General features: G+C 44.9%; 1 protein-coding gene across 1 annotated transcript in view; it reads right to left on the bottom strand.

The window, feature by feature from the left end:
* Window positions 1-11,657, bottom strand: part of LOC103210130 (zinc finger protein 250) — a 23,334-nt gene extending 11,677 nt beyond the window's left edge. Inside the window, exons 1-4 of the mRNA XM_007956052.1 lie at window positions 11,619-11,657; window positions 11,248-11,374; window positions 10,844-10,957; window positions 8,623-8,685 (exon numbers count right to left, since the gene is read on the bottom strand). Coding sequence (XP_007954243.1) covers window positions 8,623-8,685; window positions 10,844-10,957; window positions 11,248-11,374; window positions 11,619-11,657 — 343 coding nt within the window. The remainder of the gene's footprint in view (window positions 1-8,622; window positions 8,686-10,843; window positions 10,958-11,247; window positions 11,375-11,618) is intronic.
* Between the last annotated feature and the right edge of the window lie 13,176 nt (window positions 11,658-24,833).

Genomic DNA, 24,833 nt, shown 5'->3' with positions numbered 1-24,833 from the left:
TGAAGTCTGATTTCTTGACTGCTGCTTCCATTGGTGTTGATTGTGGATCCAAGTAATATGAAACCTTTGACAACTTAATCTTTTCTCCACATATCATGATGCTGCTTATTGGTCCAGCTGTGAGGACTTTTGCTTTCTTAATGTTGAGGCATAATCATACTGCAGACTATAGTCTTTAATCTTCATGAGTAAGTGCTTCAAGTCATCTTCACTTTCAGCAAGCAAGGTTGTGTCATCTGCATATTGCAAGCTGTTAACAAATCTTTCTTCAATTCTGATGCCATATTCTTCATATAGTCCAGCTTCTGGGACTATCTGCTCAGCATACTGACTGAATAAGTATGGTGAAAGGATACAACCCCGACACACTCCCTTCCTGATTTTAAACTATGCAGTATCCCCTTGTTCTGTTTGAATGACAGCTTCCTGATCTAGATACCGGTTCCTCATGAGCACAATCAAGTGTGGTGGAATTCTCATTCTTCTCAATGTTACCCATAATTTGTTATGATCCACACAATTGAATGCTTTTGCACAGTCAACAAAACACAAGTAAACATCTTTCTGGTATCTTTGAGTCAAGACCCATCTGACATCAGAAATTATATCCCTCATTCCACATCCTCTTCTGAATCCAGCTTGCATTTCTGGAAGTTCTGTCAATATACTGCTGTAATCATTTTTTTAATTATCTTCAGCAAGATTTTATTTGCGTGTGATGTGAATGATATTGTTTGATAATTTCCATAGTCTGTTGAATCACCTTTCTTTGTAATGGGTACAAATATAGATGTCTTCCAGATAGCTGGCCAGGTAGCTGTCTCTCAAATTTCTTGGCACAGACGGGTAAGTGCCTTCAGCGTGACAGCTGTTTGTTGAAACATCTCAATGGGTATTCTGTCAATTCTTGGAGCCTTGCTTTTCACCAATTCCCTCAGTGCAGCTTGGACTTCTTTCAATACCAATGGTCCTTGATCATATGCCACCTCCTGAAATAGCTGAACATCGACCAATTCTTTTTGGTACAGTGACTCTGTGTATTCCTTCTATCTTCTTTTGGTGCTTCCTGCATCAGTCAATATTTTGCCCATAAAATCTTTCAATATTGCAACTTAAATTTTTTCTCCAGTTCTTTCAGCTTGAGCAATGCTGAGTGTGTTCTTTCCTTTGGTTTTCTAACTCCAGGTCTTTGCACATTTCATTATAATGACTGACTTTGATTTCTCAAGCTGCTCTTTGAAATATTCTGTTCAGCTCTTTTATCTTGTCATTTCTTCCATTTGCTTTAGCTACTCTCCATTCAAAAGCAGGGAGCTCTTGTGGCACTGGTGGTTCAAACCCATCAGCCACTTCTCAGAAGGAAGGTTGGGCAAGCTATTCCATAGTGATACCACCTCGGAAACCCAAGGAGGGGTCGCTATGAGTTGAAATCGACTCGACAGCAGTGAGTTTGTTTGTGTGTATTCAAAAGCAAGTTTCAGAGTCTCTCCTGACATTCATTTTGGTCTTCCTTTCTTGTCTTTTTAATGACCTTTTGCTTTCTTCATGTATGATGTGCTTGATGTCATCCCACAATTCATCTGATTTTCAGTCATTGGTGTTCAATGCATCAAATATACTCTTTAAATGGTCTCTAAATTCAGATAGGATATAATCAAGGTCATATTTTGGCTCTTGTGGACTTCTTTTCATTGTCTTCAGCTTCAATTTGAACTTATATATGAGCAGCTGATGGTCTGTTTCACACTCAGCTCCTGGCCTTGTTTTGGCTGAAGATATTGAGCTTGTCCATTGTCTTTTTTCACAGATGTAGTCAATCTGATTCCTGTGTATTCCTTCTGGTGAGGTCCACATATATAGCTGCTGTTTATTTTGTTGCAAAAATGTATTTGCAATGAATAAGTCGTTGGTCTTGCAAAATTGTATCATGGGATCTCCAGCTTCATTTCTATCACCAAGGCCATATTTTTCAACTACCAAAGATTCTTGTTTACAACTTTTGCATTCCAATCACCAGTAATAATCAATACATCCTGACTGCATGTTTGGTCAACATCAGACTGCAGAAGTTGGTTAAAAATCTTCAATTTCTTTGTCTTTGGCTTTAGTGGTTGGTGTGTAAATTTGAATAATCGTAGTATTAACTGGTCTTCCTTATAGGTGTATGGATATTATCCTATGACCGACGGCATTGTACTTCAGGATAGATCTTGAAACATTCTTTGTGATGATGAATTGCATGCCATTCCTCTTTAATTTGTCATTCCTGGCATAGTAGAGCTCATAGTAGAGTAGATTATCTGATTCAAAATGGCCAAAACCAGTCCATTTCAGCTCACTAATGCCTAGGATGTAGATCTTTATGCATTCCATCTTATTTTTGACAACTTCCAATTTTCCTACCTTCATCTTTAGTACATTCCATGTTTCAATTATTAGTGGATGTTTGCAGCTATTTTGTTCCATTTTGAGTTGTGACCCTTCAGCAAGTGGAGGTTCAGAAAGCTTTATTCCATCCATGGCATTAAGGTTGACTCTACTTTGAGGAGGCAGCTGTTCCCCAGTCGTACTTTGAGGGTCTTCTGACCTGAGGGGCTCATCTTCTGGCACTGTATCAGATAATAAAATTTTCCAGTAATACATCAGACAGTGTTTCACTGTTATTCATAAGGTTTTCACTGGCCAATTCTTTGAGAAGTGGATGGCCCCTTCCTTCTACCAAGTCTGTCTTAGTCTAGAAGCTCCACTGAAACCTGTCCACCATGGGTAGCCCTACTGGTATTTGAAATACCAGTGGCATAGCCTCTAGCATCACAACAACATGTTAGCCACCAAATGACAACACTGACAGATGTTAGTTTGGAAGTATGATGTTAGTTGTAGGTATTTCATAGATACCCTTTATCAGATTGATGTGGTACTCTTTTATTACTAGTTTGCTAAAAGAGTTTGAAAGTTTTAAAGAATGGATGCTGGATTTAATAAAATGCTTGTTTGCATTAACTGAGACAATCATGATTTTTCTTTCTTAAGTCTGTTAATACGAGGAATTATATAATCTTTTTGAATACATTTTTTTTTGGGGGGGGGAACTAGGGAGTCTGGCTGCAGGTCAAACTCTTATGTGACCTTTTCTTTCAGGTCTGACCATAGGCAATTACAAGGGTTTGTTTGGCAGGCCTCATGGGGGAAAGCTGCCCTCGCCACAACAGACTTAGTAAATAGCCAGTGTGTAGTGCAGGCAGTTACTTAATATGGCCCTTCTGGCCACAGTCCTCCATTTTGTGATGTATTGTAAATTCTAGCCTCTATACCTGTGGCTATAGTCCCATTCCAGGGTGAGCTGTCTCTTATGTTAATGAGGCAGCATTAGGGTGGCATGTATTTTGAGTCCTGCCTTACTAGATGGGGTGACTCAAGTTACCATCCTTAGTGTGTGTGTGTGTGTGTGTGTGTGTGTGTGTGTGAATGCTCTGGCAAAATTCACTCTCTTGCCCTGGATCCTGCATCTGGTCTGTCATCCTCTCACCCCCAATTCTTAGGGATTGGTATAGCAGCCAGTCATCTGACATGTCAATTTGGGTTCCTTAGTTCCTGCAACCATGTGAGTAAGGAGAATCCTCCAAAGGATGCCTCTCCCATGCCCTTTTTGCACAGTACATTGTAGTTTTCTGAAGAGTTGCAATCAAGGACTCAAAGCTCCTCCCTCCCCTGCCCGGGGCCAGCCATGCTCATGCTCATAGCTGCATTCTTAGCCCAGGTGACTCCATTCAGAGGCCTCCTTATTGGGGTCTTGTCTGAGGCACTTTTTTTTTTTTTTTTTTTGTCTCAGTACCTTTTTACTCCTAGAACTTCCTCCTCTCTCTCCTCCCAGCATAGGGGTCCATGAAGAGAATTATTTATGAACCCAGCAGAGAAATAGAAAGTGCCATGGGAGATATGGTTGGTGACAGAATTGGTAAAAAGTTTGGAGGATGGTGGAATGTGTAACCTTCACCTCATAGGAATCAGTCCTGGGCTGATCTTAGTCTTTTTTCTCCCTTGTGAAGTTAGAGAAGGTCAGATGATGCCACCCAACACCCAACATTTTCTAATGACCTTTTTCTTTCTTCATGTGTGATATCATTCAACTTGCCTGGTCTTTGGTCATTAGTGTGCAATAAGTCAAATCTATTCTTGAGATAATCTTTAAATTCAGGTGGATATTCCCAGATCATACTCTGGCTCTCACAGATTTGTTACAATTTTCTTCAGCTTCAGCTTGAACTTGCATATGAGCAATTGATGGTCTGTTTTGCAGTCAGTCCCTGGCCTTGCTCTGACTAATGATATTGAGCTTCTCCATTTTTTCCCAGATGTAGTAAATTTGATTCCTATGTATTACATCCAGTGAGGTCCACGTGAGTAGTCACCATTTATGTTGTTGGAAAAAAAAGTTATTTTTAATGAATAAATCATTGGTCTTGAAAAATTCTATCATGTGTTCTCCAGTGTTGTTTTTATCACAAAGGCCATACTTTCCAGCTACTGATCCTTTTCTGTTTCCAACTTCTGCATTCCAACCACCAGTAAATACCAATGCATCCTGATTTAATGTTTGATCAATTTTAGACTGCAGAAGTTGGTAAAAATCTTCAATTTCTTTGTTTTTGGCATCAGTGGTGGGTGTATAAATTTGCATAGCTAGTCTTCTTTGTAGGCATATGGATATTAACCTATCACTGACAGCACTGTCCTTCAGGATAGATCTTGAAATGTTCTTTTTGATGATGAATACAATGCCATTCCTTTTCAATTTGTCATTCCTGGCATAGGAGATCATATTACTATCTGATTTAAAATGGCCAATACCAGTCCATTTGAGCTCACTAATACCTAGGACATTGATCTTTATGTGTTCCATTTCATTTTTGATGACTTCTAATTTTCTCAGACTCATGCTTCCACATTCTGATTATTAATGGATGTTTGCAGATGTTTCTTCTCATTTTGTTGTTGTTGTTGTTATTGTTAGGTGACATTGAGTCTGCTCCAACTCATAGTGACCCTGTGTACAACAGAACAAAACACTGCGCAGTCCTGTACCAGCCTCACAATACTTGCTATACCTGAGCCCATTGTTGCAGCCACTGTGTCAGTCCATCTCATTGAGGGTCTTCCCCCTTTTCGCTGACCCTCCACTTTACTAAGCATGATATTCTTCTCCAGGGAATGGTCTCTTCTGACAACATGCCCAAAGTAGGTGAGATGAAGTCTGGCCGCTCTTGCTTCCAAGAAGCATTCCAGCTGCACTTCTTCCAGGATAGATTTGTTAGTTTGTCTGGCAGTCCATGGTACTTTCAGTATTCTTCATCAACACCACCACCTGAAAGCATCAACTCTTCTTCAGTCTTCCTTATTCATTGTCCAGCTTTCACATGCATATGAGGTGATTAAAAATACCATGGTTTGGGTCAGGCGCACTGTAGTCTTCAAAGGGACATCTTTACTCTCTAGCACTTTAAAGAGGTCTTTTGCAGCAGATTTGTCCAGTGCAATACATCATCTCATTTCCTGACTGCTGCTTTCACTGGTGTTGATTGTGGAACCAAGTAATACGAAATCTTTGACAACTTCAGTCTTTTCTCCATTTATTGTGATGCTGCTTATTGGTCTAGTTGTGAGGATTTTCGTTTTCTTTATGTTGAGTTGCAATCCGTACTGCAGACTGTAGTCCTTAATCTTCATTATAAGTGCTTCAAGTCATCTTCACTTTCAGCAAGTAATGTTGTATTGTCTGCATATTGCAGATGAGTCACTTTGAGTTGTGCCAAATTAGCAAATGAAGGTTCCAAAAGCTTTATTCTATCTACCTCATCAAAGTTGACTCTACTTTGAGGAGGCTGCCCTTCCCTAGCCATATTTTGAGTGTCTTCCAACCTGAGGGGCTCATCTTCTGGAACTGAATCAGATAATATTCCATTGATATTCATAAGGTTTTCACTGGTCAATTTTTTCAGAAGTAGATTGTCAGGTCCTCCTTCATAGTCTGTCTTAGTCTGGAAGCTCCACTGAAACCTGTTCACCATGGGTGACTCTGCTGGTATCTGAAATACAGGTAGCATAGCTCCCACCATCATAGCAACACACAAGCCACAACGGTAAGATTAATTGACAGATGACTGGTGGTTTAGTGCTTTAAAAAACTATAAATATTGCTTTAGATGCATGCCATAAATTTTTGATATGTTGTATTTTCATTTTTATTCAAAATTGCTTTTAATTTTACTTTTGATTTCTTCTTTGACCCATGGTTTATTTAGAAGAATGTTATTTAATTTCCAAATATTTTGGGATTTTCCAGAGATCATTCTGTTTCTTATTTTTAATTCCATTAAGATTGGAGAGCATACTTTGTAGGACTGAATTTTTAAATTTACTGTAGCTTCCCCCCACCAACAGTCCACTGTATTTTCTTTGTCTAGTGCCTTTATTGGTGGCAGACACCCAGAAAAGGCCATCCACTCACCAAACCCAAAGTCAAAAGATGTTGTTACAGTCTCTAGCCCTCGTATCACTGTTCACAGCTGGGCTCTCTGCGTTGTATCCTTAGGCCATGTTAGGGAGGCATGTCCACCTCTGGGACGTCAGTGGACATCTCTGTGGGCCCTGGCAGCTGCTGGGGATGCACACACGAGCCCATGCCTGCTGCCTTCTCTGCCTCTTCCTAACTGTAGGGCACATGCTCAGCTGCTTCAGCCTTTTCTTGTGGTCTTTGGATTAAAAGTGGGTCCTCAGGTTGGTAGAATCAATGAGGTACCTCAGGCAGGCTAGACAGTGATGTAAGGCCGCCTCCTGGCAGATTGAGGTTGGGCTCACTTTCCAGGTCAGGTATGGTCTGTGTGGAATCCTGGGGCTGTACCTCACAGTCAAGCCCACCCAGGGCTGGCTGTCATTGCTTGGCCTTCAACTGGCAGGCCATGGAGTGCACTCAGTGTATGCTGGTCAGGGGAACAGCCTATGGCTGGGAACAGCCAGGGTTGGCAGCACACACATGGATACTTCCAGACCACTCAGTGATGTCTCCCGCTACATTTTCTGTTTTCATGTGCACTTGAAAAAAATTTATATTCTACTGTCTTGGAAGGAGTCTTCTATAAATGGCAATCAAATTAGATTGGTTGATGATGTTCCCTATGTCCTTGCTATTTTTCATCCTACTTGTTTTATCAGTTACTGAGGGAGTGGTGCTCAAATCTCTGACTATAACTATGGACTTGTACCTATTTTTTTTTTCCAGTTCCACAGTTTTTGTTTCATGTATTTTGAAGCACTCTAACTAGGTACATAAGTGAGGTGTAGTAAATTACCTGGTATGGCTTTTCTAGCCATAAATCTTTGTAAACTCCATGGTGGAATTTGCCATGAGCAACTGAGTGTAGCTCCTGATCATTAAAGTTACCCACCTGGGGTATTTCTGTTGCGAGTGGCACAAAGCAATGTTCTGGGAAGTTCGCTCTCTCTCAGGTGTTTAGAATTCTGATGTTATGATTGGTTAGTTTGGCCACTCTGCCAGGCTCAAAAGGAGCCCTCTTAGAGGCAGAAGGAAGCTGTCTGCTGGCTGAGAAAGACATGCTGCTGAGAGAAACACATTCTGGAGAGAAATGCGCTGCTGAGAAAGAGACACCAAGAGACATGCATTGCTGAGGGAAAGACACTGAGAGACATGCACTGCTGGGAGAGAGACTGAGAGGGACTGTTGGTTGAGAAACGGCAGGCTGAGAGAGACTGAGCGTTTTTCCTGAACTTGAATTCCCTAATAAACCCCACAATCTGTGAGTTCTGTGTGGCCACTGCAGCGAATTATCGAACCCAGCAGAAAGCTGGTGGGTGCTGTGGGAGGAAAGGTTAGTGTCAGGGCTGGTGAAAGGGGTGGAGGGAGGCAGCATGTCTGGTCTCGCAGGAATAGGCCTTGGGCTGCTGATGGTGATTCTGTCTTCCTCTTGTGGGGTTAGAGGAGGTCAGAAGATGTGGCTTCCTTGCCCCTTTAACAATAAGTGTTTAGTATTGTTATAGTCTCTTGATTGACCCCTTTGTCTTTATAAAAGACTTTTTTTTAATCCCTGGTTATATTCTTTGCTCTGAAATCTACTTTGATGTTAAAACAGTCATTCTGTCTTTTCTTTCATTAGTCTAGCATAAATATTTTTCTATCCTTTTAACATCTTTGTGTTTTAATATTTCAAATGCATTTCCTATAGCTAGCATGGAGTTGGGCTGTTTTGTTTTTTAAACTCTATTTTCTTTTCAATAGCTTCTATTACTGGGTCTTCAAATTCAGTAATCTTTTCTCACGTGAAGTCTAATTTGCCATTAATCTCATCTACTGAATTCGTATAACAGTAACTCATGTTCTAATTCATAGTACCCTGGGGAATCTCTTTATTATTTTTTATTGTGATTTGGGTGAAAGTTTACAGAGCAAATTCATTTTCCATTCAGCAGTTCATACACATTTTCTTTCATGACATTGATGGCAATCCTGGGGAATCTCTTTATATGCTAATGAAACATGAACATTAACACCTGCAGAGAGTATACTATACTATACTATACTAAAAAGCAGATCAGGCATAAACTTACCCCAGGGAGAGGATAAACTGTCTTGGCACATGCAAGCCATAGCTTGGTCACAGCTGAGGTTGTCTGCAAAAGGAACAGAGAGTTGAATTTACAGCAAAACACTGCTCTTGAAAGTAGAAAAATCCTTTCATTTGCTGTTACAACATGTAAGTGCAATTCACTGAATTCAAAACAATGGGGTGTGAGAGCAACTTATCCATCCCGAGGGCACCAGGACCAGGAACTGGCTTTAAAATGAGGTCTTTGCTGCACATTCCCCATTCTGCTCTGTGCTTGCCCTGATGCCACTCAAGGTGCTATCCCAGGTGCCCAGCTGGTGGTCTCTGGCTCTGCACATTGTTAGCCTAAAGCACACACTCTGTTCCGCCCTCCTCTGTGGCCTGTGCAGAGACCAGCTGCTTCTGTGCAAAAACTTCCTCAGTCTCCAATCCATCACCTCACTTCTTCACAAATTCTAAGGGCATTATCTAAGACATCTCAGTCAAGCAGGCCACAGATAGCCACCATGGAGACTGGGATCTGGGTTCGTGGTGGCTGTGCCCTGTTTTACTCATCCACCATGGCTGCAGTCAGCAAATTGCTTCAAGTCGTCTGTGTATGATTTCCACAGTGTAATGGTGTGTATTCTACTTCCTTTGGAAAATTAAATTCCCAAGCATCACACATTCATTGTTCTTCTGATGTCTGATTTTGCTGGCCAATGGGAGGCACACTGTAACAATGGGTACTTATGTCCATACAGTCGAAGAAGGAAGCAGCTGCTTTCAATTGGAAAACTACTACACCCAAAAAGCTGAAGCCAATGAGGTTCTGCCTGTGTAGGTACCCACCTACCATGAGGGCAGCCCACGTCCTGGTAGGGCAGGCTGACAGAAATTGTATCCTGAAAAGAAAAGAAAAGCAGGACAAAAAAAAAAAGAAAAAAAGAAAAAGAACAAAGAAGGGTGAAGGAGATTTAATCTGGGACCCCAGGGGTAGAATTTATCATTTTATCCCAAATGTTGCTGTCTTCCTGTACTTCTTGTTGCTTGCTAGGCCCTAAATTAAATAGTAAAAAAAAAAAAAATTTCAATAGTGAAAGATAAAGGGTATCCTGAGACTCAGCTGTCACCTTCCCTTCAGGGTTGGGTTTGTCTGTATCTGCCATCATCTTCTCCTTCATGATTTACTCCACAAAGGTCTTGCCTTCTTTTGTTAGACTAACCCCCCAGTCCTTCATGTTCCTGAGGGTGTTGTAAATGCTGTCTGTTTACAGATCACACCTCTGGGTTTTGCTGAAGACAATGGATTTTGGGGCCCAGGAACCTTACTAAACTCTCTTGTCAATTCTAAAAATCTTCTGAGAATTCTCTTGAGTTTTCCAAGTAAACTACCACATAAACTGATTTAAAAAACAACTTTTCTTTTTCCTTTCCAACCGTTATAGCTTTAAGCTTATGTTTTATTTTGCCTTGTCTCACAGGTGGTGTGCCAAATACAATGTTACAGCAGATATGGAAATGGCGGGCACCTTGCCTTAACTTTGATCTCTACACACACCTTCAGCACTTCATTGCACCAGGGCCTGACATGTCCCGTCTATACCTGGTACGGTTTCTAAATCATCTACCAAACCCAACCCACTGTCATCAAGTCAGTTCTGACTCATAGTAACCCCCATGGTGTTTCCAAGGCCATAAATCTTTACAGAAGCAGACTGCCTCATCTTTCTGCTACAGAGCAGCTAGTGGGTTCAAACCACAGACCTCTTGGTTAGCAGCCCAATGCCTTAACCACAACACCACCAGATCTCCTTTAAAGCAATTAGGCAGTCCCTGAAATCTGAATGTTCCATGAAGACAGAGACCTGGCTAACAGTTTTTATCTCTCTGGGCAGGGACAGAACCTCTACTCCATGGCTCTAGGCTCATTTCTGTACTCAATCACACCTATGCCCAGCCTTCCACTCTTGTCCCTGTCTTTGCACACCCAACTCTACCCTTCTGTCCAGATTTACTGCCATGCTCACTTCCTCCCATGCCCCTCTTCTGCCCTCCTTTGTCAGGTGAAGCCTGATATGGTCTCACACTTGGCAGAAGCCACTCCCAGTGTTTCACAAAGGCTCTCAGTCTTACTTGGAGGGGCAGGGCATAAGCAGGGTCTTCTGCGTTCTTTGAACTCTGCTCCATGGCTGTGCCAGGGCTGCTCAGCCTTCAGTGATGGTGGTCCACCCACTGCTCACCTGAGTGGTTATTCCTCAGGTGCTCTCTCCCCTCAGCCTCCTGCCCATCCAGCACCCATGGCTCTTCACCTCGCTCCAGCTGGGAGATCACATCAGGTTTGGATCCCGGGAGACCTGCTCATGGGGAGGGAAGTCCTTCTGTTTACCTGGTTATCTCCCACCCTGCCCCTTCCATGCCATCTGTAGAAGCATAATGATGAACAGGACAGACCCTGAACAGGGCTGAGCACTGTGGGAAGGACAGCGGGTACAAACACCAGGAGGTCAGGGTCATTGTCTAGCCTGAGCATGACCAGCCTGCCCCAAAGTCCCACCCTAACTGGAAGCCCCCACCTACTAGCCCAGCACATAGACAAGGCCTGTGTGAGGGATAGCTTGGCTCATGCTGCCTTTGGGGGGCTTACCCAGAGAAACCACATTCCCGTAGGTCTCCATCATCACGTTTCGGTAGAGGCCACGCTGAGCAGGACCCAGGCGGTCCCACTCCTCCTGGGAGAGGAGCACAGCCACGTCCTCGAAGGTCACTGCGGCCTGGAAAGACAGGGGCTGCACTGGGGTGGGACCAAGTCTGGACATCTATGACAGGGAGTAGGTGCAAATGGGTGGGGCGGGCTGTGAGCCAACTTGGGGTCGACTGCAGGGACAGCCAAGGGTAGAGTGATGGGAAGGCCCAACAGGCTGCAGGGCATAGCAGAGATGCTTAGGCTGCCATGGGACGCCAAGTCTGAGAGGAGCAGGAGAATCTGCCGGCCACATGGCCATAGGAAAAGCTCACCTGGGGTTTTGCCACTGGCAGAAGCCCAGCTGCTGCCATCATCTGGTCTCCCAGGGCCTCTGAAGGCAGATGGAAATCCATGTGGGGCTGAGGGAGAGGAAGGAGCAATAATGGGTCCAAATTTTTCCCCAGCAGACCCTCATTTCCTGGGAGGTCTCAGGAAGTACATGGTCCCCTCGGGCAAGCAGAGTCATAGAGGGGCATGCTGAGGGAGGACTTCGCATGTTCCGCTGCAGCCCTGCTCTGCCCGTCAGGCTGCCTGGTCCCTGTGAATTTCTGATACTGAGGTCTGGGAGGCATGAACAAACCTGCAGTTTCTGGCCCCACCCTGGCCAGTGCTGAGCTCTTGGGTCATTGGCCGAGGAAAGACACACTTTAACAAGTACCTAGGGTTTTCAGAACACCAAGTCCAGGGCAGATATCCAGACACCTGGGGACACATGTAAACCCACTGTATTCCAAGGGCCCCAGCACTCTAGGTTCTGCTCTTTAGACTCTGGAACCCTCAGGGTGACCAGACTGCACCCATGGTGGTGGGGACAGTGGGGAGAGAGCACTGGCAAAGTCCCTGGGCCACCTGCCTACCTGGACCACTAGGGGCCATCTGACTAATTTTGTCCTTCCAGGCACCTTCAGTTGCATCTCAACACACATGGGGGTTATCCTCACTGTCCTCTTTACTGTCTCACCTAGAATGGAATGTCCCACCTCAGAGTCTTGGAGGAAGGGTGTGCCCTACCTTCCCACCCAGCATGCTCTGGGCCTTCATGGGCCTGTGCTTACTGCATGGCTGGACTGCACATATGAACAGGGCATGGTCAATTACTGACATACAGATGCCATTTAATGTAAGACCCTCATCTATTTTGAATTGACCTAACAAATTACCTGAGTTTGAGGCACTCCTGGCTCTTCCTTGACTGCACATAGAACTTCCAAAATGAAATGCTGCAAAATAAGGAAAATGAAGCAAGCCTCCATAATAAAAACGTACCATACAAACTGCAGCTGTGAAAATAAACTAACCAACCACAGCTATGAACAACAGTGTGGATGAACCCCATAAAACAGTGCAAAAGGGGCCCTCAGCAGAGCAAGTACTGTGTGACTCATTTATATCAAGTTCAAGGATAGGCACTGCTAACCTGGGATGGTAAAGGCAGGGGGCCATCTCAGAGGGGCTCCTGGGGGCTGTGACATTTGTCTCTTGACTTAGGACTTGGTACTTTATGGTCACTTCATGAAAATTCAGACTGTGCCTTACATCTCAATAAAAAGTCTACATACAACAAAAGCTCCTGATGTAAAACGTGGAGAACAAGAGGTAATGGTGGCCAGACCAAGCAATGCTGGGAAATATCATGCAGACCCTGGACCCTTGAGACCCACGGCCACTGCAGGTAGGACTAGAAGGGGTATAAGCTGACCTATTCTGCAGAAGGACCACTCTGGTGGCCCTGCCAGACTGCAGCAATGCAGGTGAGAGATGGTGGCTGGACAGGGTGTTGGCAGCAGAGGTATAAGAAGTATGTAGATTCTGGTGTCACAGGACTTGCTGATGGACTGGATGTGGGGTGACAGAAAAAGGGGAGTCAAGGGTGACCTGGGACCTGGGTGGGCCTGAGGAACTGAAAAAGAATCTGCTGTCCAATGAGAAAGGGATGTATAGGCAGGTGGGCAGGTTCTGGGGAAATATCAGGAATTTGGATTTGGACAAGTCAAGTTGAGGTATCTATCACACTCCAAACTGCCTGAGCGGAGGGGGCAGACAGAGTTCCCTTGGTGTCTTTGTTCTTATGGAAAATGGGCTTTGTAGTCTCCCTGAGTATTGAGAAGAAATCTGCAGATGGGACACAGAGTGCTAAGTGGTGACCAAAGGAGGCAAATCACCAAGAAGATGCAATCTGGCATGAGAACATGATTACTTCTCACACATTTGGTGCAGTAGGGAACTACGACACCACTGAACACAGAACAGCAAGTTAACAGAAAACTGTGATATAACTAGGGCAACTAAATGAACACTGCAAATGTGAAAGGAGTATGGGTGATGCTGGATTGACAGTGGAAATGGCATGGGCACTGGAGGAGGAGCCTGGGCAGGAAGTCCCTGGATATCATAACCCCATGTTCTTTATATATATATATATATACACACACACACACACACATATACATATATACATATATATACACACACTCACATTTGCATAGAAAACTTTCAGAAAGAGCTGAGGAGTAGGACAAGGGCACTTGGGGGTAGAGAGAGATGGTCTCTTAAACTCCCTGTCCCTTCTGTTCTCCAAAAGTGGCATTTCTTCTCAAATTTGCATGTGGGAAAAGAAAAGAAGTGGGAGCCAGTGGCAGGCCAGAACAGCTAGGGGAGGCCAGGAAAGGAAGCGGGAGCCGGTGGTGGGGTGGAATAGCTAGGGGAGGCCAGGAAGTGAACGCAGCAGTTTGGAACAACTAAGACAGATGAACTTGTTTGTCCGTTTGTCTTACTGTGGTGGCTAGTGTGTTGCTGTGAGGCTGGAAGCTACATTGGTGTTTCAAATGCCAACAGGGTTACCCATGGTGGATAGGTTTCCGCAGAGCTTCCAGACTGAAAAAGACTCAGAGGAAGGAAGGGGCCATCCACTTCTCAACGAATTGGTCAGTAAAACCTTATGAATAGCAGTGAAACATTGTCTGATATATTACCGGAAAACTTTATGAATAGCCTGAAACATTGTCCACTATAGTGCTAGAAGATGAGCCCCTCAGGTCAGAAGTCACTCAAAACTGGGAAAGAGCTGCCTCCTCAGAGCAGAGCCGAGTTTAATGATGTGGATGGAGTAAAGCTTTTGGGACCTCCATCAGCTGATGTGGGATGACTCAAAATGAGAAGAGATGCAAACATCCATTAATAATTGGAACATGGAATGTATGAAGTATGAATCTAGGAAAACTGGAAGTTGTCAAAAATGAAATGGAATGCATAAAGATTGATGTCCTAGGCATTAGTGACTGCTTTTGGACATTCTGAATCAGACAACCATATAATCTACTGTGCTGGGAATGATATATTGAAGAGAAATGGCATGGCATTCATCATCCAAAGAATGCTTCAACATCTATCCTGAAGTACAATGCTGTCAGTGATAGGGTAATATCCATATGACTACAAGGAAGGCCAGTTAATACTACTGTTATATATGCACTAATCATCAAAGCCAAAGTTGAAGAAACTGAAGATTTTTACCAACTTCTGCAGTCTGAAATTGACTGAACATGCAATCAAGATGTGTTGGTTATCACTAGTGACTGGAATACAAAAGTTGGAAACAAAGAAGAATCAACACTAGTTGGAAAATATGGCCTTGGTGCTAGAAATGATGCTGGAGATCTCATGATAGAATTTTGCAAGACCAGTAACTTATTCATTGCAAATACCCTTTTTACACAACACAAACAGCGGCTATACACATGGACTTCACCAGATGGAGTACACAGGAATCAGACTGACTACATCTGTGGAAAGAGGAGATGGAGAAGCTCAGTATCTTCAGCCAAAACAAGGCTAGGAGCTGATTGGGGAACAGACCATCAACTGCTCATATGCAAATTCAAGCTGAAGCTGAAGACAACTAAGATAAATCCATGAGAGCCAAAATGGGACCTTGATTATATCCCTCTTGAATTTAGAGACCATTTAAAGAACAGATTTTTTATCCATTGAACACAAATGACTGAAAAGCAGAGGAATTGTGGGTTGACATCAAGAACATCATACATGAAGAAAGCAAGAGGTCATTAAAAAGACAGGAAAGGAAAAAAGACCAAAATGGATGTCAGAAGAGACTCTGAAACATCCTTGAATGGAAAGTAGCTGAAGCAAATGGAAGAAATGACAAGATAAAAGAGCTGAACAGAAGATTTCAAAGAGCAGCTCGAGAAGACAAAGTCAATTATTATAATGAAATGTGCAAAGACCTGGAGTTAGAAAACCAAAAGGGAAGAACATGCTGGGCATTTCTCAAGCTGAAAGAACTGGAAAAAAAAAAAAAAATTAAGCCTCAAGTTTCAGTACTGAAAGATTCTATGGGCAATATATTGAATGATTCAGGAAACATCAAAAGAAGATGGAGGGCATACACAGAGTCACTGTACCAAAAAGAATTGGTCAATGTTCATCCATTTCAGGAGGTAGTGTATGATCAAGAACCAATGGTATCGAAGGAAGAAGTCAAAGCTGTTGAAGGAATTGGCAAAAAAACAAGGCTTCAGCAATTGATGGAATACTCATTGAGATGTTTCAACAAACGGATGCTGCGCTGGAGGCACTTGCTTGGCTATGCCAAAAGATTTGGAAGACAGCTACCTGGCCAAGTGACTGGAAGAGATCCATATTTGTACTCATTCCAAAGAAAGGTGATCCCACAGAATGTGGAAATTATCGAACAATATCATTAACATCACATACAAGTAAAATCTTGCCGAAGACAATTTTAAAACAGTTGCAGCAATATATTGACAGAACTTCCAGAATGGTGAGCTGATTCAGAAGAGGATGTGGAATGAGGGATATCATTGCTGATGTCAGATGGATCTTAGCTATAAGCAAAGAATACCAGAAAGATGTTTACTTGTGTTTTATTGACTATATAAAAGCATTCGATTGTGTGGATCATAAAAATTCTGGAATTCCCATTCTTCTCAATGTTACCCATAACACCTAACTGTACTCAGAGGAACCTGTACATAGACCAGGAGGCTGTCGTTCGAACAGAACAAGGGGATACTGCATGGTTTAAAATCAGGAAGGGAGTGTGTCAAGGTTGTATCCTTTCACTATACTTATTCAATCTGTATGCTGAGCAACTAATCTGAGAAGCTGGACTATATGAAGAAGAGAGTGGCATCAGGATTGGAGGAAGACTCATTAACAACCTGCCATACGCAGACAACACAACTTTCCTTGCTGCAAGTGAGGATGACTTGGAGCAGTTACTGATGAAGACTGAAGACTACAGTCTGCATTATGGATTACACCTCAATATAAAGAAAACAAAAATCCCCACAACTGTACCAATAAGGAGCATCATGATAAATGGAGAAAAGATTGAAGTTGTCAAAGGTTTCATATTACTTGGTTCTACAATCAACACCAATGGAAGCAGCAGTCAAGACATCAGATGATACACTAGGCAAATCTGCTGCAAAAGACCTCTCTCAAGTGCTAAAGAGCAAAGATATCTCCTTGAAGACTGAAGTGCACCTAATCCAAGCCATGGTGTTTTCAATTGCCTCATATGCATGTGTGAGCTGGACAATGAATAAGGAAGACCAAAGAAGAATCAATGCTTTTGAGTTGTGGTGTTGGAGAGGAATACTGAAAGTACCATGGACTGCGAAAAGAACTAACAAATCTGTCCTGGAAGAAAGTAGTCAGAATGCTCCTTGAAAGCAAGAGTGGCCAGATTTCGTCCCACTTACTTTGGTCATGTTGTCAGAAGAGATCATTCCCTGGAGAGAGATATCCTGCTTGGTAAAGTGGAGGGTCAACGAAAGAGGGGAAGGGCCTCAACAGGAAGGATTGACACAGTGGCTGCAATTATGGGTGCAGGTATAGCAAGGATTGTGGGGCTGGCACAGGACCAGGCAGTGTTTTGTTCTGTTGTACATAAGGTCACTATGAGCCGGAGATGACTCAATGGCACCTAACAACAACAACATTTGTGTTTGTGTAAGTGTGACGAAATTCTAACTAGAGTTCCAACAGGTATCTTCCAAGGAATGACTGAAACCATCTTAAAATTCTATGAAGAATGAATGCTGGAGTACCACCAAGAATGGAATAGCGTGAGGATGCCTCGCTTGGTCTGAGAAAGATGCTGTCCACAGAGGAACAGAGACATACATCTGGAGCAGAATACAATCCTGACACAGCTCCTGTAGGTGTGAGAATTTACAAGATGACGAGTATGGTTAAGTTCCAATTCCGTGAGAAACAACAATGCTGGTAGAGACAGCCATTCAGATGGGATATGCAATGATACATTTCGGATTAAGTAAAGATCTAAGTGTAAGCAAGAACAGAGGTCCTCACAGCTTTGCTTCCTGCCCTCCTGGTCACAATATCTGACCCCTCAAAGACTGCCCTCCCCTTGCCACCTTCTGGAGGAACATCCCTGCCTTCTCTCCTGCTGCACCCAGCTGGTGGGCCCATGCATATCTTCAAATCATCCTCCCTTGGGCCACATCCTTCCCCAACTACCTCCTTGTGAGAACAGATGCCCCAAGTGTGGTCTGTTCCCTTCTTCCCCTTCTGGGCAGAGTGCTGTCTATGCAGGATGTCAGCCCGTCCATCTCCTCACCACCAAGCAAGCAACTTTGGTCAGGTTCTCCTGTTGCCTCTATATGGCTAAATGCAATGGTCAATCCACAGTCCCTGTCTACCCCCTGGTTCTGAAACATGATCCCCTCTAGATGTCCTGGATGCAGGGCTCTCTGATCTTGTCTGGTCTTCGCAGCTTCCTTCTTGGCACACTCTCCCGTCTTTACCTTCCCCTGTCCATAGTGGCTGGGCAGCCGCTTTGTCCACAAGAATGTCCCCTGGAAACCTAGTAGAGGTGGATGGTCATTTGTGCTATGAGACAATGATCCTAGTTGCATCTGGCCTAGGATCCAACAATAAACCACCACAGGAACCCATGTCCAGGGTCTCCCTGAGTACAGTGTCGACATGCCCAGGGGCCAGATGATGCAGGACTCATGTGGTCCTGGGGCTTTATGCATCCCATGTCTATGTTCCTAAGCCATCCTTGGATGGATATGAAGACAACGTCCACAGGCTGGGGCTTCCTGCCCCATGTCCTTCTCAGCTATCCTGGCACAAAGCATGGTTGTCAACTCTGAATGTTCAGTTGAGCTAAAAAGGCCCCAGCTGAGTGCTGTAGAGATGCTGACCCCCCTTTCCTCCCACTTGTTTTGTAGATTTCAGACATCAAACATCCAAAACAAGCCCCATCTCCCACTTCTGCTCCCAACACGGTTAACAGCAACTCTGTTCACCTACAGCAGAAGCCCAGAACCCAAACCTTGCCACGTGCTGAGCAATGATTCCAATTCATCAGTCATGCTAGCTGCAGCATGAGGAGTTCACTTTTCAGATTTAGGAATTTCGTTTTTGGAAAATTCCCCAGTAAATAACCCAAATCCAAAGCAATGATCCATAAATGTTCATAGCAGCAATGGTCACCCTAAAGAAAATGGAGAGGACCCTCCTTGCCAGGAGTACCCTCTGGCACGCAGGCAGTCAATACCTGGAGCTGGCTCTTGTGACGGCAGGTGACAGGAGCAATCTGCCAATGTGCATGCGTGGACAGGAACTAGAAATGGACATTTAAGGATGCCAATAGCTTAAAACTTAGTATTTATTCTTTTTTTGTGTGTGTAAGCTAAACTTTAGAAGCTCTGGTAGCATAGTGCCTAAGGCACTAGACTGCTAACCAGAAGGCTGATGGTTCAAACCCACCAGCCACTCCTCAGAAGGAAGGTTGGGCAATCTACTTCTGTAGTGATACCGCCTCGGAAACCCAAGGAGGGGGCGCTATGATTCAGGTCTGACTTGATGGCACGTAACAACAACACAACCAACTTTAGAAATCCATCACTCTTGTTAGGATTATTGATGGTCTTGCTATGACAGACATTCAGAGGACATGGCACATGGTGACATGCTGTGACAGGAGAGCTCCAAGTCACATCAGCCCAGACCGGGGGTCCAGGGTGAGCAGCTTGCAGGATATCCCTCAGAGCCAGGTTCTGGCCTCCTGTCTTCATTTGTCCTCACTCTCTCTGGCTTTCCTGCTATAAGTCCTGCTTCCTCTTCCTCTCCATTCAAGCCCTTGTCCTTCAAGTGGAGGCACCTTCAGAAGAGGCAGCTTCTGAACCACCCATGAGCAGAAAGCAAAGCACTGCTAAACACAGCGACTTCCGACTTTCCAACCTTCCCATAGTATATAATCAAATATATGTATCCAAATCAATATTTTCCTGTACCCAACAATGCCAAATCAGAAAAGATAAAGGTAAAAAAGATCCTATAATAATAGCATCAATAAGAAACAAGCTTAAACTAAGCTTTAGAAATTTGCAGGATCCTTAGGAAAAAATGATCAAACTTTCAGGACAACAAAAGACGCTCTGAAGGACACACTTGCCAAGGTAAGATATCACTACAATGTTAATTCCTCCTACTTCCTCTACAATGTTAACACATTTTTAAATTAATTCTTTCGTTGATCTGGGAGAATAAACACTGGAACATCTCCAAGATGAACTGAGAGAGGAGACCAATGAGGGCTCTTCCTACCACAGAGCTGTGTTGATGAGAGATTCATGGGTCTAGCCTAGAGTGGGCAGCTCCAGGAACAGAGGGCAGGGCCAGGGCAAAGTTAGTATAAACCATCAAAGTGGGACAGGCGTGGTATTTTTAATTGCTGTGGGAAAGATGATTCAGTAGTGGTGCTAACATGATGGGCTATTTTGGGAAAAATGAAATTAGGCCTTTACATAAAGCTCAAGTAATCTCTCAGAAAGTAGAGCAAAGACAAAGGAGATTTAAAAATAGGCCACCCCCCCATTGGCTCTCCATCTGATACCACACTGAGAAAGTCTAATGGATTTAAAAGTGAAAATGTAAACGTGACACCATAAACTTGGATAAAAATATACAGGTGAAGTTTTAATATTCTTTTAGGGTAGGAAGAAGCTTTCTAAGCAAAATACCAAAGAAAGAAAGCCTGGAGGCAGAGACTCACAGGTCTGCTGCACGTAAATCAAAATCTTTCGCACATCAAAGCTGCACAAACTCCAGAGTAGACCCAAAGATATGTAAGAATTCAGTATATGACAAATGTGGTTTTTCAAATCAATGAAAAGATGAATTATTCAGTGGATTGTGTTGGAAATAGCAATGATCTGGGGGAAAAAAATATAGCTCACCCCATACAAAAATAAATTCCAGATGGAATTTTACATGCATTTTACAAGTATCAGAGAAAAACTAAGTTTATTTAAAAAATAATCTTGGTGTGGACAGGCCTTTTATAGCAAAGCTTGAGGCCCAAAAGCCTTAAGTGAAGATACTTAATCATCAAAAGTTTAAAATCTTCTATCTCACAAAAACCCTAATCAAACAAAGACAAAACATCATAATGGGAGTCAAATGACATATTGGAGGAAATATTTTCAACGTCTATGGAAAAAGGTTAATTTCCTTAAGTTATAAAGTACTTCTATTACACAAATCCCTAAGTGAAAAACAACAAAATATGCAAAGAACATGAACTGACAAGTCACTAAAGAAATGCAAATGGCTAAAAGAGGTTTCAACCTCACCAGTAATGGGGGAATGGAAATTAAATTGTTCCAGCAAGAATGCCAGCACCGGACGCCCCACACCAGGTGGGAATGTAAATCGAAATAGTCTGTCTATACCAATCGAATCGCCTTCATCTCCATCCTTCACTCCACTTCCAGGAACCCGCCCTTCAGAGAAACCACAGCAGGGCAAAGTCTTCCAGAACAGAGTCCTGGACGCCAGTTAGTAACTGGGCGGAACCTGAAAACTGGGGTGTGGCGCCCACAGCCAGAGAGGTTGAGCGGAGCTCCCCCTGCTGCCCAGAGCGCAGCAGGACCGCCCGGGGGTCAAAAAAGGGTGACGCTCCTGGCCTGGGATCGTAACTCCATTGAAAAATCCCGAGGGCAGAGACAAAATAATCCGCAGTGCTTACCTCCGCGTACAATGACAGGCGCTGGGATGGGGACTCTCACTTTTTATATTGGTCTGACATGCTTGGATTTTTAAAAAATATTGACATAATTTTCTATTTTTAAAAATCTTCCATCTAAAAATAATTCATTAAAAACGCAAACCATGCTACAAAAAGTTGGTCTATTCATTAAAACGGAGCTCTGCCAAATGCATGAAATGGAGAAGGGTGCAGAATTCGGAAAGAACATTTGGTCAGCGAAGACACGCAAAGAGCCCAAACTCCCTTCGACCCGCGCAGCAGCACGTCCTCTTTTTGCTAAATTAGAAGGCGCTCCTGCGCGCCGCCAGGACCGCCAGGGGTCCGCGTATGGGCGTCTCAGGAATTTGGGCAGCGCCGGTCCGCGAGGGCAGAACCAGTGGGACCGCTGGCGAGCAATCGCGCCAGGGTCCTCTCCGCCGAAACCCAGCCATGGAGCGCGCGCCGCGAGCTCGCCGGAGGAACCCTGCCTGCGACCCCCCAACTCCGGCCTCAGTGGGGATGCGCCCAGGGGCGCAAGGGGTCCAAGCGATGGGGGGAAGGGGGTTCCGGGAGGAGCGAGAGGCTGCGGCGAGCGCCGGCGACGGCAGGGGGCGCGGCGAGGGGCGTGCGGGTGTCCGAGGAGGAGGTGCTCGGGGGGAGGGGTCTGAGGTAAGAAGGGCCCGGAAAGTCGACCAGCAGGAGCCAGGGGAAGAGGGTCCCTGAAGGATGGGAGCCGGCATGAACGCAGGAGGCAACGTGTACCCGTGGGGGAAGCGTATTCTCCGTGTGGAGGGCGGGCCTGCGCGTGTGTCCGGGAGTGGAGAGGGTCCCAGCCCCGCGGCCCACACGGCCCCACTCACCGTCTGCGCGGCTACCTCACGCGCTAAGGGGCGGCGGCCCGCCGGGCACCCAGACAAAGGCGCCGCTCCGCCCCGTCTGCCAGGCCGCCAATGCCAGGGAGGCACGCCCCCGAAGGCTCCGCCCCAACCGCCAGGGCCACCAATCCTAGGCCGCGACTCCTCCTTGTCCGGTACCGGCCCCGCGCCACCTAACTGACGGTTCGGTGGCAGGCCTTGGAACCACGGAGAGCCGAGGCCTCCGCGACGCCCAGAGAGGCCACTGCGCGCGCTGGACCAGTGTTGGTCGGGCGTCCGGGGCTGCACTTCCGGGCGTGTCCACAGACGCCTCCGCCGGGGTCCCGCGGAGGACACAGCCCTTCTTGCACTGTGGGTTGAGTTCGGTTCCACTGCCATGTCTTTGCGCTTTTCGGACTCTTTACCACCTTGCTGGCTCCTTCCTCCTTTTTAGTTCACATGTCATCTCCTCATCGTCCGCTTCCTTTATCACAACACTCAGAAATCGTTTACCTGTATGTTAATCATTGTTATTTTTGTCAACCAGAGGCGTATGCGCCCTGAGGTCAGAGTCGCTCATTGAGGTCCCGCTGGTCCAGCATGGTCCTGAACAATCATTGCCTTGGCTGAAGAATAGATCTAATTGATCTAATTGTCTCCCCCCCCTCCCCCAATGGCTATGTGGTTCTCTCTACAGCTTTATCAAAAGGATTATATTTTCCCCAGATTTGAGATGCCACCTTTTTCTAATACCACATTTCCATTTGGGAGGGGTCGATATTTGGAAGGCCTCCGAGGCTAGTCTGGGGTACAGAAGGCCCTGCATATTAGAAGACACCACATGGAGTATCTAGAAGCCAGGCTGTTCTCCCCCACACCCACTACTTTGTCTAACTGACAAGGAAGCCCAGTGACCAGCCGAGACTTTGCTGCTGCCACAGCTGTCTGACACGATCTGAGTTGTCGTCACCCAGTCAGGATCCTAGTCGTCTTCAAGCCCCGGTGCTACATCCTGGAGCAGGGATGCTCTGATGCACAGTGTCCTGCCCCCTGCTCTCCACAGATACACTCCATTTTACCTGCTTCCTCCTTGTGTGGAGGAGCCTACAGTGTGTGTGGATGTTGTACAGGGGATGGGGTGGGGTGGGGATTCTTTGTTCCCCCAAGTCACTTTGACCTCAGTTGTCAAACACTTGGGGGGCATGAGCTTTGGGAGTCCCTGAAGATCTCCCACAACTCTGCCAAGCATGTGATGATCTCAGGCCCTCAACCCACATGAATCAGCTCTTCCTACTGGGGACAAGAGTGTATGCATTGTCAAGCTTGCAAACTCAGCTGCAAGCATTTTGTGTTCAAAGCGCCCGTCCCTTCACACAAATGTGTTCTACAGTGTCCTGTCAGTCATGAGCAGGAGTGTGTGCACTATGATTAGGGATGATGGAAATACTCCCATTCCTGCCCACAAAGTCACTCTTTGCCCTTTTCACTGGTTTTCTTCCTTTCCTGCCCTCAAACTGCAAATTTTCCTCACAATCTACCTCATTTCCACATAGGAACATTGTGCTTGCACCATGAACCTTCAGTGGCAGCTGTTACACCTTTGTCCTGCAACACCATCCAACCAGGCATCATGCAGAGTCCCTTCTTTTTCCTAAAGTACCCACTCAGTGGGGAGAATTCATAGTTGAGTTCAAGGTTTGTTTCAATGCAGACAAACCCACAGACAGGCCCGATCTTTAAGCAGCAGCCACCTTATCGTTGGTCTTGCCACTTCCAGCCAGTGCTCCACCTCTGAAAGATCCTCAAACACCCGGTCACTGAAGCTCCCCAGCTCTTTGTCCACTGGACAATGGCTGTTTTTTTATAACATGCAGAATGTGTTTTCTGGGAAATGGTCTCATCCTTCGACACTTTTAGACCTGGGCTGTCTTGTGGTGGATGGGAGGGTAGGCAAGGTGACCCAGGCCTTGGGTCAATTTTCACATCCCTAGCTTGGACTATACCTCTCATGTAGAGCCTGGTGGGTGAGCTGGGTGTTAAGATACATGGAGATTTCTTTTCCAAGCCTGACAATAAGAGAAAAGGATGAAGTGGATATGAAGAGGAACAAAGCTTGCTGATGTTGCTGATAGCACCTCCACTTCTGTCCTCAGTGCCACAAAATGGATATGCCTGCAGCCCTCCAGTAAATTCCACTTATACTAGTCTGGGTGGGTATCTTTCTTTGCCACCAAACAAACCTCAAAACACGTGGCTACTCTCCATACATGTGTCTTCTAGATGAATTATGGGATAATTTGAACTATGCAGTGCACTAGATTGATTTTATATCGCCATTCTCCATGGTCTTTTAACTCCCAGCAATGACTGCGTGGGATAATGCAAATAAGATGCTTGTGGCCCACCAAGGGGATTGGTCAGTTTTGCCACCCTGTTAGGCTTAAAATGAGCCATTCCAGAGGTGGACAAAGGGGACCTTACTACTACCAAAAAAGAAGAGCTAGGAGTGGTGTGCATTCTTTGGACCTGGTATCCCTACACTTGACAACCTCCTAGACGCAGGAGAGAGAGAAGAGAGAGGA

Source organism: Orycteropus afer, unplaced genomic scaffold, assembly GCF_000298275.1.
Source record: "Orycteropus afer afer isolate SDZICR_OR568_19922 unplaced genomic scaffold, OryAfe1.0 scaffold00574, whole genome shotgun sequence".
Classification (NCBI taxonomy): domain Eukaryota; kingdom Metazoa; phylum Chordata; class Mammalia; order Tubulidentata; family Orycteropodidae; genus Orycteropus; species Orycteropus afer.
Note: the sequence above shows the minus strand (reverse complement) of the source record. Positions and strands in the feature narration are given on the sequence as shown.